The 13,713-nt window shown below is 37.9% G+C and overlaps 2 protein-coding genes and 1 non-coding gene across 3 annotated transcripts; 1 reads left to right on the plus strand and 2 right to left on the minus strand.

The window, feature by feature from the left end:
• Positions 1–207: 207 nt before the first annotated feature.
• On the minus strand, positions 208–1,008 carry LOC144439353 (uncharacterized). The gene has a single exon (XM_078128637.1). The coding sequence runs from the start codon at positions 1,006–1,008 to the stop codon at positions 208–210; it is 801 nt and encodes a 266-aa protein (XP_077984763.1).
• Positions 1,009–3,250: 2,242 nt separating this feature from the next.
• On the plus strand, positions 3,251–4,045 carry LOC144439354 (uncharacterized). Its single transcript, XM_078128638.1, has one exon. The coding sequence runs from the start codon at positions 3,251–3,253 to the stop codon at positions 4,043–4,045; it is 795 nt and encodes a 264-aa protein (XP_077984764.1).
• A 1,330-nt stretch (positions 4,046–5,375) lies between these two features.
• Positions 5,376–5,446, minus strand: Trnag-gcc (transfer RNA glycine (anticodon GCC)). The gene has a single exon. It is a non-coding gene; the product is annotated as a tRNA-Gly (tRNA).
• Between the last annotated feature and the right edge of the window lie 8,267 nt (positions 5,447–13,713).

Genomic DNA, 13,713 nt, shown 5'->3' on the forward strand with positions numbered 1-13,713 from the left:
TAAATTTTGACATAATGTTGACTTCTACAGTTAATGAATTTGTCCAGTTCCCCATACTTTTGGATTGATTTTAACCGAGAATAAGAAATTTAATGAAGTAAAGAGTTTATTTCCGCTACGTTTGTGAAAACTGATGTATATCATTTTTTGGCATGTACTTCATCTAGACATATTAGCTGGACGTACGAACGTTTACGCCACGCTCTTCTAAATTTTTAATTTGAGCATATCTTCGTAGATTGGTTTATCTTTTTCGATTAGCTGTTTAAGCTCTCCTGGTAAATCACCCAAGTCACAAGGCGAAGAGATGTTTACAAAGGAAGAACTTTCGTACGCCACCGTGTACAACCTTGTGTCTGCTACTGGAAGTAATCGTGCAAAATACAACCAGTGATTGATGTTACCAGGCTCCCATTCCAGCATGCTATCATAGAAGGGAAGACCGGTTTTATCGCATAATTTCAGCAGAGTTTCTCGTGTATTAGTTACAAGATCTTCAGAATCAATGACAATAGGGGAATAACCTTTTCCAGTAACATGGTCGAATAAACGTTTGAAATGTGACATACTCCCAAACTTCATAATCAGATTTGCTACATCCAATTGTACGATGCCAAATCTTTCTTCGATGTCTACCATAGCCTCATATGCTGATGGAATTGCCTCCTTCGGATGTCGGATTAAGAAGACATGTTGATATCCTTCAGGTATGTAATCTAATTTATCCATTATGGCCAGGGCAGCATGGTCCATTGCGAAGACAGCCTCTTTCCCAGAATAATCTGCTTCCAATCTCTGTTTTACCTCCGAGAACCTGTAGCCAGGAAGAGCAAGAATTGGCTTTGGAACAAGAGGGTGCTTTTCCTGACCGGCGAGTGCAGCTATGGAAAATTCGTCATGGAAGACTTTGAACGATTTCACGGAAGCCATTGAAAATTCTAATGCGGTTGCGCGGCTTCTCCAATATGACCAAAGCATAACCTTTTTGGGAGTGTTTGATTCAGCCATTCTGTAATAAAGTGAGAATTGCGAGACACCGTTGTCAACAAAACATTCTTTTTAAAGATTATTGCTAAATCATTAAGATCTGGTGTCGACACCAGTACATGTACCTGCAGAGGTACATAATTGATAGTACCTTTTCGTATTATGACGCTAATATGGTGTTACATGTACAGACAGATCAAATACTAGAGTACATATAAACTATGGCATGGCTGAGCAGCTTATGCGTATCGGCATCGATATCGATATTAAACTATTTTGCCCATGAACATAAATAAAAAGAGTTAGTTGGTGAAAAATAACAATTTTGTTGTTCAAATACATGTAACAAGCTTGAAATATGTCATGGGGCTGAACAAAGGTTTTATTTTCATAACTGTATGGCGTAACATGAGAACAGCAATTAGTTGATCACTTATGCTAGCTTCAGTTCGAATAAAGTAATAGTTACCGGGCATGCATAGCTATAAAGATCAAAGAAAGTTTGTAAACATTACCTCTTTCCCTTAGACAACCTGTGAGTTGAACTATAATTCAATATGGTAGCTGTGACGTCGACGCCTTTGACAGTCTCAACTTACTAGTAGGTGCTTAAAAATGTCAGCTTGGTGTGTAGTTGTTGGAATTTATAGTACGGTCGATAACCCATGAATAATAATAGAATACGATGATGGATGGAGATTGTAAATGGGATATATAAGAAGAAATATAGGTCTGTGTCAAAGGTCACATCATTGACGCCATCAATCGATCCAGTCAAAACGTGTAGTCTAGATGCCAACGTGGTTTGCGAGTGGAGGTGTAAATCGTAACGATACCATATAGGAAATAGACTAGTCAAGACGTGGGATTGGTGTACAAGTTCCATACTTAATCCGATTATAGTGATGGAAGAAAGACTAGGACACTGATATACCACCATGTGTCCTTTATTACTTGAATTGTTGTTGTTGTTGTTGTTGTTGTTGTTGTTGTTGTTGTTGTTTTGGATTGAATTTGATGATTAGGTGAAAATGATGTCATCGTCTGCAATGATTGCCATTTTATATTGCATGTAGACGACTAGTTATAGGTTTATAAATGTTTAAACTTCGGTTTCTAAATTTAGAATTTTAGTACGATAATATCTACGACTTTTGGCCATTATGTATACAACATACACTGCGTAATCGCCGGTCGTATTGATAACCGAAATTTAATGTGCCCTAATTGAAACATTCTCAAAGTTTCATGGTGAATGATAACTTAAAGCTGATTAGGTAATAAGGTGATAAGTTGACGTTTGTTGTCATTTAGGATGTGTTTGACAACTTGCGTCTATTGGCGGGTCATTGATATTCGACGAAAGATCGTCTGCCTGTCTGTCTGTCTGTCTGGCTGTCTTTGTCTGTCGCTCTGTCTGTACCTGCTTTTCTGTCTTTGTCACTCTCAAATATAAATACACGATGAATGTGTGCTGAAAAAAGGACCAGTCAACATGTTATTTTACAGACCTATTTATGTCAGTAATTAACTATTTTGACAGTTTGAAGTGCGAACCTCTCGTGCTGACTAGCTGGGTCATAGGTAAATATCGACTTCAAATAGGTCAGAACGTTGCACGAAACCACCGACTGGTTGGATACTACACGTACGTAACTACAGGGTTAGTAGGCTGTGCATTTCCAAAGTCCCTAGTCCGTTGAGATTGCAAAGACGTCACAGCTACCATATTGGATAGTGCAACTCACGGGGTGTCAAAGGGGAAGAAAGAGGTAATGTTTACACACTTTCTTTGTTCTCTGCATAGCTATGTATGCCCGATAACTATTACTTTATTCGAACTGAAGAGCTTAAGTTATTAACTGGTTGCAGTTATCGTGAAAAACATACATATGTCTGGGTTCTTATAGAATTCAAACCTTTGTTCAGACCCATGACATTGCTATATGGAAAATAAAAATGTTACTTTTCCATCTTTTACTACACTACACCACGTACACAACTCAAATTAAGTAAATGTGGCAAAATATTTTAATATCGATATCAATGCCGATACGCATTTTGTTGCTCAGCCATGCCGTTGTGTACATGTACTCCAGTATTTGACCCGTGTGTACACGTTACACCATCTTAGTGTCATACCACGAAAAGGTACTATATGAATTATTGTACTTCTGCAGATCCATGTACTGGTGTCGACGCCAGATCTTCATGATTTGTTGACAATGGTGTCTCGCAATTCTAATTTTATTACAGATCTAGAATGGCTGAATCAAACACTCCAACAAAAGTTATGCTTTGGTCATATTGGAGAAGCCGCGCAACCGCATTAGAATTTTCAATGGCGTCCGTGAAATCGTTCAAAGTCTTCCATGACGAATTTTCCATAGCTGCACTCGCCGGTCAGGGAGAGCACTCACTTCTTGCCAAACTTCTTGTTATACCTGGCTACGAGTACTCGCAGGTAAAAGAGAGATTGGAAGCAGATTATCCTGGGAAAGAGGCTGTCTTCGCAATGGACCATGCTGTCCTGGTCCTACTGGACAAATTAGATTACATTCCTGAAGGATATCAGCATGTCTTTTTAATCCGACATCCGAAGGAGGCAATTCCATCAGCATATGAAGCTATGGTAGACATTGAAGAATTTGGCATCGTACAATTGGATGTAGCAAATCTGATAATGAAGTTTGGGAGTATGTCACATTTCAAACGTTTATTCGACCATATTACTGGAAAAGGTTATTCCCCTATTGTCATTGATTCTAAAGATCTCGTAACTAATACACGAGAAACTCTGCAGAAATTATGTGATAAAACCGGTCTTCCCTTCTATGATAGCATGCTGCAATGGGAGCCTGGTAACATCAGCCACTGGCCGTATTTTGCACGAATACTTCCATTACCAGAGACAAGGTTGTACAAGATGTCGTTTGAAAGTTCTTCCTTTGAAGACGTCTCTTCGCCTTGTGACTTCGATGGTTTACCACCAGAGCTAAATAAGCTAATTGAAGATGATACAAAAATCTACGAACATATGCTAAACTTTAAAATTTAGAAGAGCGTGGCATAAACAAGCGTCTGGTTCCTATATATAGGTGAAGTCCGCTAAAAACATTGAAAATGGGTGAGAGTTTTTTCAACGTCTTTGATTTTATCCTATGATTATACATCAGCTATATATGTGTATTCTTACAATTAAAATTCGTAGATGCTATGTCGTTTTACTTTACGAATTTGGACTATGAATTCTACAAAACGTTCATCGCAAAGAAGTTAATAAATGGAAAAAATGGCTGACAACTGTTGTATGGTGATTTCCGACCCGTCTTGATTATGTAGAACTGTTCGATACTGAAATCTAGAACCAAAACGGGATATTCATTCTTTAAAAATGTGTAAGACTTTTAGCTTTCATCCGTATTTGTCAACACTGTAAATGTCAACCGTACATAAAGGCTGACGGCATATGTGTAGTAATTATGCCGTATACAGTATGTATGCTACACCAATTGCATAGCTTACTTTTTGGTAACAGAATATACTTCCACCATGTACATGTATTTACTAATAATCAAAACTACTCGATTTTGCATGCCGTTAATTGTCATTTCTCAAGATTGAAATGTTATAGCCATCTAGTATGCTGCATAAGTTTGACACTGACAACTTACTCCCGTAAATGACAATAATTTCGGAAATGACGGCGTAACACTACTAGTCTCTTTTTCAGCGGCAGTAAAGTGTTGATTCGAGTTGGTCTTGAAATAGCATAGTGCTATTTTCTAAGAAATGGTTGATTAGAAAATAACGCACCTCCCCCTATCCCTTTACTCGGTCAGATTATAAGTTTTCCCAGTGTCATTTTTCTCTTGCAAGGCTATATATATCAGATGTTAGAGATAAGTCTTAACAGAATTAGTGTGGAAAATCAACTGTAGACTTTCTTGAAGTATCAACAATCAGAAGAGAAGTAAGTCTACAGCTGCAGGCTCTTGTACTAAGTCTTGATCACTATAGGTAGCACATGTCAAATGTGATAGATAGCGCACAGTTTATATGGCGAGTTTTGGAGGTCCACTCCCCACTGACGTTAATTATTATCTAGCACTGAACTCTGTTATGCAGCATCGAAACCATATTCCATATTTTCTTTCTGGAATTCAAAAAAACTTGGTGTAATGTAACAAATGTATGAAACATGTACGAGACGAATAGTATTCTCATTGTGTAACTCACATGTATATCTCACTGTGTCTGCCTCTTCCGTTTTTCCTTTATATTTCTCAATGCTTCTTTTCTTTCGTCATGTATTATATGTCTCCCCAGTTCAATTAAAGGACATCATAATGTGTTCGTTCATTATAGCAAAACAAACAAAACACATGTGCATCGGCCGGGAATCGAACCCGGGCCTCCCGCGTGGCAGGCGAGAATTCTACCACTGAACCACCGATGCTCAGATAATAAAATTAATGGTCAAAAGACGAAATCAGATTATCTGTTACGGACAGTTCGAACAGATGCAGCTGCAAAAAGTCCCACGTCATGGCTGATAAAGAAAAAATTACACAATTGTTTACAGATAAAAGTGGCAAGTTATAGTATTAATAAATGCAGGTTAAAAGAAAACTTATGTTTCATAAAAACTGTCTGTTCTCCTTCTCACATACAAATGATACAAATATACAAAATGAACACAAAAGACATACACAATTGTTATCTGATATGGATCATGGAAATAGTTCAGTGGAACTATTCTTGTCCATGGTCCGTACATTTTTCGATATTGCAAACAGATATACGCATTGAACATAGAGAAAAAAGTAAAAGTACTCACAGCACACACACACACACACACACACACACACACACACACACACACACACACACACACACATATGCATACATGCATACATGCATGCATGCATATACATATATATATACATAACTCAATAATGTAAAGTGCTTAAAATACGAGGAAAGTTAAACAAATGTACTCATTCGCACAAACATACACACAGTGATATATACACTCATGTATACACATAACTCAATAATGAACAGTCCTTATAATACCAGGACAGTAAATATGAAGTGCGAAGTGAGAAGTGACAGAGTGTAATTTTATATGGTTGTTTGTTTTCTAGGCTGAATTTTCCTGAAATCAATGTTCTTCAATTCTCTCCACACTTTGTCACGTGAAATTTTGTTCCTGGCCTTTTCAAATAATAAAAGAAATTCGAGAGTTCAATGAATTGCAATTGATTTCAGGGCAATAGTCAGTGTTTAATGTTCCCATTCGAGAGTTAACAAAGTATTCGGCGGCCATATTAGGTTCTAAAATGACTAAATTTTGACATCATTTTGATAAATTTGTTTGGTGACCCAAGATTTCTTTCATGAATTTTAACCGAGAATAGGTTCTAGTTTTCTTGAATATGGTGACAGAAAAAATTTCCGCTACGTTTGTGAAAACTGGTTTATCTTCTTTTTTTTCTTTTTCCTTCTTTTTGCATTTCACCTACATATATAGGAGCTAGACGAGTGTTAACGCCACACTCTTCTAAATTTTATCTTGGAGCATATCTTCGTAGATTGGTGTATCATCTTCAATTAACTCTTTCAGCTCTCCTGGTAAATCATCCATGTTACAAGGCAAAGAGACGTCTTCAAAGGAAGAACTTCCATACGCCACTTTGTACAACCTTGTCTGTGCTAATGGAAGTAATTGTAAAAAATACGTCCAGTGGCTGATGTTACCAGACTCCCATTCCAGCATGCTATCGTAGAAGGAAAGACCGGTTTTATCGCATAATTTCTGCAGAGTTTCTCGTGTATTAGTTACGAGATCTTTAGAATCAATGACAATAGGGGAATAACATTTTCCAGTAACGTGGTCATATAAACGTTTGAAATGTGACATACTCGCAAACTCCATTACCATTTCTGTTGTATCCAATTGCATGATACCAAATTCTTCAATGTCTAGCAGAGTCTCATATGCTGATGGAATTGCCTCCTCCGGATGTCGGATTAAGAAGACATGCTGATATCCTTCAGGTAGGTAATCTAATTTATCCAGTATGGCCAGCGCAGCATGGTCCATTGCGAAGACTGCCTCTTTCTCAGGATAGTCTGCCTCCAATCTCTGTTTTATCTCCGTGTACCTGTAGCCAGGAAGCGCGATAACTTGGTTTGGAAAAAATGAGTGCTTTTCCTTACCGGCGAGTGCAGCTATGGAAAATTCGTCATGGAAGACTTTGAACGATTTCACGGAACCCATTGAAAATTCTAATGCGGTTGCGCGACTTCGTCAATGTGACCAAAGCATTACCTTCTTTGGAGTGTTGGAATCAGCCATTCCAGATCTGTAATAAAGTGAGAAATGCGAGACACCGTTGTCAACAACACGTTTTTTAAGATTATTGCTAAATCCTTAACTTGAGATGCGGTGTCGTCACCTGTACCCGGGCCAGCGCCTGTACCACAGTGTACCTGCAGAGGTTATCCCTTTTCGTATTATGCGGCACTAATATGACGTTACATGTACACAGATAAATCACTTGAGTACATACATGTATACACAATGGTATTGCCGGTATTGCCGTGATAATTATGCATATAAGTGTCGATATCTGTCAGATGCTGCCTTAGGGTTATTAAAATAGTTTCCCTCAGTTTTTTGGGTGTACTAAAAGCTAGAAAAGAATGAAAAATAACAATTTTATGTCTAAAGCAAGCTTGGCATATGTCACAGGTCTTAACAAGGGTCACCATGACAGTATATGGCGTAATATGAGAACAGCAACCTGTTGATTGCTCTTCGGTTCCAATAAGGTAATAGTTACCGCCGGGTATAGCTAGCTATATGTAGAGATCAAAGAAAGTTGTAAACACTACCTCTTTCCCTTGAAAACTTTGACAGCCTGTGAGTTGAATTATTCAATATGGTAGCTGTGCAAAAAATCTAAACGGACTAGGGACTCAAAAATGTCAGCTTGGTAGGAGAGTATTACAAGCTGTAAATACGTTGTACTTTGATTCGTAGGTGTAAGAAAATATCGCACGGTCGATATCCCACGAATAATAAAAGAATTTCATAACAAATATAGATTATAAATGTGATATCGCCTACCGGCTCGAATTTGTATTAGTCCTCGGAATCATACTCGGAGCATTACGACTAAAAACTACCATTGATTTCGTAGGACTATATATTTATCAGATAAGTAAGTTTTTACACATATTTTTTCTTCAATTCTGAATCGATTTTACGAATACTGCATCGTTTCATCGTACGTTATTTTTTATCGCGCATCAATAAATGGCATCCGAGGGCTATGCAAATTACATAATCGCGTGACCTATTGCGAGCGGGTCAAGCTTATGTACAGGTCATATTGTGTTGTGGTTTCTCAACCAAAATTTTTGGTTAGAACATTGCTATGTACATGTAATATCAAATTTAGTTTTAAAACGTAAGTAAACTTTGTCAGAATGCGATCTTTCTTCCGTCAATTCAATTATATTCGCTCGGGATGTGCATGGATCCATTTTGTTGAGATCCATGGGATGTGTAATTTCGGGGCTATGAGCTCTATATAGTAACGGTTATATAGTAACCGTGCAATCAACTTCGTCACGGGGGGGGGGGGCAAAAGATTATTATACGACCAATAACCAAGCGCACAGCGTCTATCTATACGGCAATCATTCACCATTGTCGTGGTGGCAAAGTCTCCATTCTGGCGAACTTCTCTGCCTGCCTGACTTTTATTTTCCCAGAAATATACCATTTACATGCGGCTCATGCGGCTCCAGGCGGTTGTCACTTTGTGTGGAGTCAGAAAATGTCGCAAGCAGAAAAAAAAGAAACGACGATTGACAGGTGTAACTGTCAGTTTTGGCTCAAAATCACGAATCAAACAATCGCAATAGTTTTAGACTTTTGGTTGTAAATATAACGCATGAGTTTTAACCCCGACAATTAAGATTTCGTCCTTGGCAATGGAATCGTGTCACAAACCACCATATTACAAATACCTCCATGCAGAACTTGACTTAGAGAAAATATCACAAATATAGACTCTCCAGCTGGACTTTTTCCGAAACAGTGCTAATCAAAGGCTAGTCGTTTTTATTTGTTCAAAAACACAGTTGTTCATACTTCAGACAATAAGGGAGCGACAACAGTCAGAATCGAATACTGGACCAAGACATAATGCAAGCAGGGTTATTTACTGACTAGTGGGATAAACGATATATATTGCGTCCGGATTGCGTCATGTCAAATGGAGAGGGGGCATCGCCAGCGACCGCAATATTAGCTATTTAGGCAATGGTGACGTAAAATTAGTACTTGTATATCACCGGCTTGAAGTTTGAAAACGGCAAACATTCATTGTGTAATTTCTGATGCAGTTCTTCGTCGCCAATACGCGACATGTTTCTTTGGAATTTAGTTATCCAAGATCATCGAGTTCTCAAGGAAAGCATTTCCAGAACTAAATGAAACCACAATTTCGTTTTTATTCCCATAACGTACCTCTGTACAGTTGTTGTATCTCAGACCACTAAAGGGAATCGTTTTAGTGATCTGAGATTGTATGTAGTTTTCATTTTCTTTTCGTCAGCGAGGGACTTAAAAAAAACTCAAGTGTGCACCGCCGGACATGACTGACCACGTGCATTTTGCTATCACTGGTCATTTTGCCTCTTTGGGCCTCTATCGGAAACAATGTATCAACATGAAAGTCCAAAGCTAGCTTCGGAAGAGTCGTCGACTGGGTACTGAGGCTGCTCGGGAACTGGTGCACAGACTATAATGCACATTGCAAACTGTCGGTGAAATCCTAATGGGTTGGGTTAGTGTTTAAACTTCGGTTCCTAAATTTAGAATTTTACTGTATGCTAATATATACGACTTTTGACCATTATGTATACAACATTATATAGTGAGTAATCGACGGTCGTATTGATAACCTAATTTATGGTGTCATAATTAGAAACATTCATATATAATAGTTTCACGATGGACGATAAGCTGTTTAGGTAATAAGGACAAGTTGACGCCTTTTCCCAGTCATGGTGAGTGTGGCCCAGCGTGCGAAATTAACGCCGGTCCTTCGGCCCGAGACCAACAGATTTCCGTTCGGACCGACAGTTTTTCAGAATTACAACAACGTATCGGTCCTTATGACCGACTGAAATTTGGAGTAAATAATAACATTTATTCAAAGATATATCCAATTTCACCTACACGAATCTGATCTTGTGTTACCTATTTTACTCTCGACATCATCTCGTTCAAGTCAAGCGACACAGAGCTAGCTCGCTACGTGTTGTTGTCAATGTTGATATGTCTACATATGACGTAGCATACAGCATTTACTTTATGAAATTATGTTAGCAAACACATGATTGACCGAATTTCTCCAATTATTTGTGTCTTGACTAATCAGAACGTCTTAGACATTCAGACCCATTTTACGCATTCAGCGCATGCGTCTTTTCCCGCCATGATATATTAATTGTTGTAAAGTTTACTGTTATAAGTGTATGAAACTTTTAACGTGTTTGAGACAGTTCCACGTTGTATTTATAAAGTATGTGGCGATATTTAGAAGGAAGCAATGAACTTCCGAAGAAGAAGACGAATTTAAACAGACACTGTTTTTTAAAGGCTGGTATTAAAGCCGGTAAATGTTAGCGGGTTTCCCATGTATGTGGCCATGATCAAAACAAACTGACGGAAAACATATAAACTACTCTGAAAATGGCGTTTGAACTAATAAAGAAGGCAGGTACACTTCGTAAAATATCTTCAGTACGATTATAGTTTTTCTTTTGTAAAACAGTAAAAAAAATGCGTAGTCTGATTGCTTTCAATTTGATTCATATGATAATGTATGTCCTGTCATGTTGTAATCAACGTATAAACTTAGAAATGTTGCATTTTTGTTGCCATTGTTGTATCTTGAAAATTACTGCATCGTGCCAAACACGGGTACATATAGTGGATGACACATTACAGTACAGTTACCATATCACGCTCCCACGTCAAAAAAACTTGAATTGTAAGACATGTTTAGCCATAGTTCTCTTCATCATGGTCAGATTTCTTACACAGTCGAGTCAGAGACGATAATCAATACACCACGGTAGGGTATACGGGTAGGGCTTTATGGGGGGGGGGCCTTCAGTACATATTTGAAGGAAGATGAAACCGCTCCATGTCACTTTTGTGGATGGAAATTGAAATAAAGTGAATACACAGTTTTCAAGAGGGATAGTTATGCGACAAAACTTTTATTTCTGCCATGATGAATTTGTGGGTCTACGTTCGCTAAGAGTTGGAAAGCTACATCAGCTGTTGCCACAGACGATGAATCTGACTTTGGATTATGTGATTCAGAATTTAGTGAATCGTACAGAGAGGAAGGAGAGGACTGTGATCTCTTAGAGATTGCAGATAATGTATATTTAATGATTCATTCACCCATATTATCTACAATCTATGGATATGTATTTCTATGGTGTAATGAATACATTTAGTCTCAGACCACTTTAGTCTATAGGAACAGATTATGCGAGAATGAATATTCATAGTTTCTGGGTTCATAGTTACAAATGAAAATCTCTACTCATAGAGTCAAATATTTCTTGGTAGTGAATCAAAATTTACTTCCAAGTTATGTGTTGACTCTGTGAGTGGAAATTTTATAAAATAATAGTGGATAGTGAACAATTCGTTTTACCCTCTTTTACTTTAGTATATCTAAAGATATGTTGTATCATATTAAAGTTCAAAATCATTTAATCTGTAAATGGAGGGTATATAAATATAGGTCGTGAACGTGAACTGCATTGAGTATGGACCAGCAGTTTTCCTTAAGGACCAGCAGTATTTTCTACATGTCGGTCCTTATGACCAGTAGTCATTTTCCCTTAAGTTCACACACTGGTGTGGCCCCTTGCGCCAGTCATTGATATTTGACAAAAGATGGTCTGTCTGACTGACTGACTGACTGACTGACTGTCTGTCTGTCTGTCTGTCTGTCTGTCTGTCTGTCTGTCTGTGCCTGCTGTTCTGTCTTTGTCCGTCCATCTCTCTCGAATATAAATACAAGATGAATGTATGCTGAGGGAAAGACCAGTCTGCATGTTATTTTACAGACCTGTTTCTGACAGTAACTAAGTATTTTGACGGTTCGAAGGACTGGTATCTCAGAGTCGTGATAAGTTGACTTAATGACTCACTAGTTGGGTCATAAGTAAATATCGACTCCAAATAGGTCACAACGCTGCACGAAACTACGGAATGGTTGGATCATGTTCCATGGTTGGATACTGCACGTACGTCACTGCAGGGTTACTAGGTTGTGTATCAACGTACACTGTTCTATTTATTTCAAGTTCCAACCTTGTGAACCTGTTTATAAAGAGATTGTACGTAACCATTTGACGTTACTAGAGTCAGGCAAATGGATCGAATTGACTGAATAAATTGCGACGGTTGTATCACGAGTACTATTATATATATTGGTCATGTAAAATAGCAGACAACAGATAGCACAATGGCTTCGATAAATTAGTTTTAGCCATCGAAAATAAGGAAAAAATGAATTCTAATATCGTCGTTTCGCCCTAATAGGCTTGTTTCTATAATTTATACTTAAGTGTACATCTCTACAGACTTCAAGTTATACATGTTGGGAGGCATGTAGCCAGTTGCACAAAATTTATCAACAAACCATACGATAGATTGTATTTTGAAATGATATCCACAATATCAGGAATGACACCTAGACGAGTACATGTTCCGTCTCCAACACTACCAATACGTTGTGTATAATAAGGAAGAATTCGATAATTACAAAGGGGGAGAAATTACAGGGGGGGGGGGGGTCACAATTTACAAATCTGCTCTCGGAGGGGGGGATATGTTAGAAAATAGGATGGGTCACATGTTACTTTGACTCATTGTATTATCTAATTTAACTGCTGTCACATCGGTTAGAGCGATGGTTAGGATTAGGGTTATACTGGGTTATATCAGATCATGTCAATCAAATCGCGGCTGACAACCATGTAGTGAATTAACTGTCAGGTTAGGAGCGATCATCTATAAACGGATTTGGTTTTGTAAAGAAGTTACCCCGTCGCGTCATCCCTTCCTTTCCGTGTGGCCCTAAATACATAATTAACTTGAAGGAGGTTACTGCATCCATAGCACAATCATAAAAAAACCAAACGTTTAATAGATATATGTCTGAGAAGTGACAATGTAATTTTATATGGTTGTTTGTTCTCTAGGCTGAATTTTCCTGAAAGTCAATGTTCTTCAATTCCCTCCAAACTTTGTCATGTGAAAGTTTGTTCCTGGTCCTTTTTAAATAATAAAAGGAATTCGAGCGTTCAATGTCTTGCAATTGTTTTCAAGAAAATTGTCTTTTATTTTCCCATGCTAGAGTTAACACAGTATTCAACGGCTATATTGGATTCTAAAATGACTAAATGTTGACATCATTTTGACCTCTACATTTTAAAAAAAAATTGTCCTGTGACCCCAGATTTTTTCATTGATTTTAAACTGGCGAGAATAAGTAAACGTTTAAGGAGTTTATTTCCTCTACGTTCGTGGAATATAAACTGATGTATATCATTTTTGTCTTGTACTTCTTCTAGACATATTAGCTAGATGAGTGTTAACGCCACACTCTT

Source organism: Glandiceps talaboti, chromosome 8, assembly GCF_964340395.1.
Source record: "Glandiceps talaboti chromosome 8, keGlaTala1.1, whole genome shotgun sequence".
NCBI classification, from domain to species: Eukaryota; Metazoa; Hemichordata; class Enteropneusta; family Spengelidae; genus Glandiceps; species Glandiceps talaboti.

What these genes read in the sequence shown, in the direction of transcription:
- LOC144439353 (XM_078128637.1), bottom strand. Translation starts at nt 1,008, where the DNA reads ATGGCTGAATCAAACACTCCCAAAAAGGTTATGCTTTGGTCATATTGG.
- LOC144439354 (XM_078128638.1), top strand. Translation starts at nt 3,251, where the DNA reads ATGGCTGAATCAAACACTCCAACAAAAGTTATGCTTTGGTCATATTGG.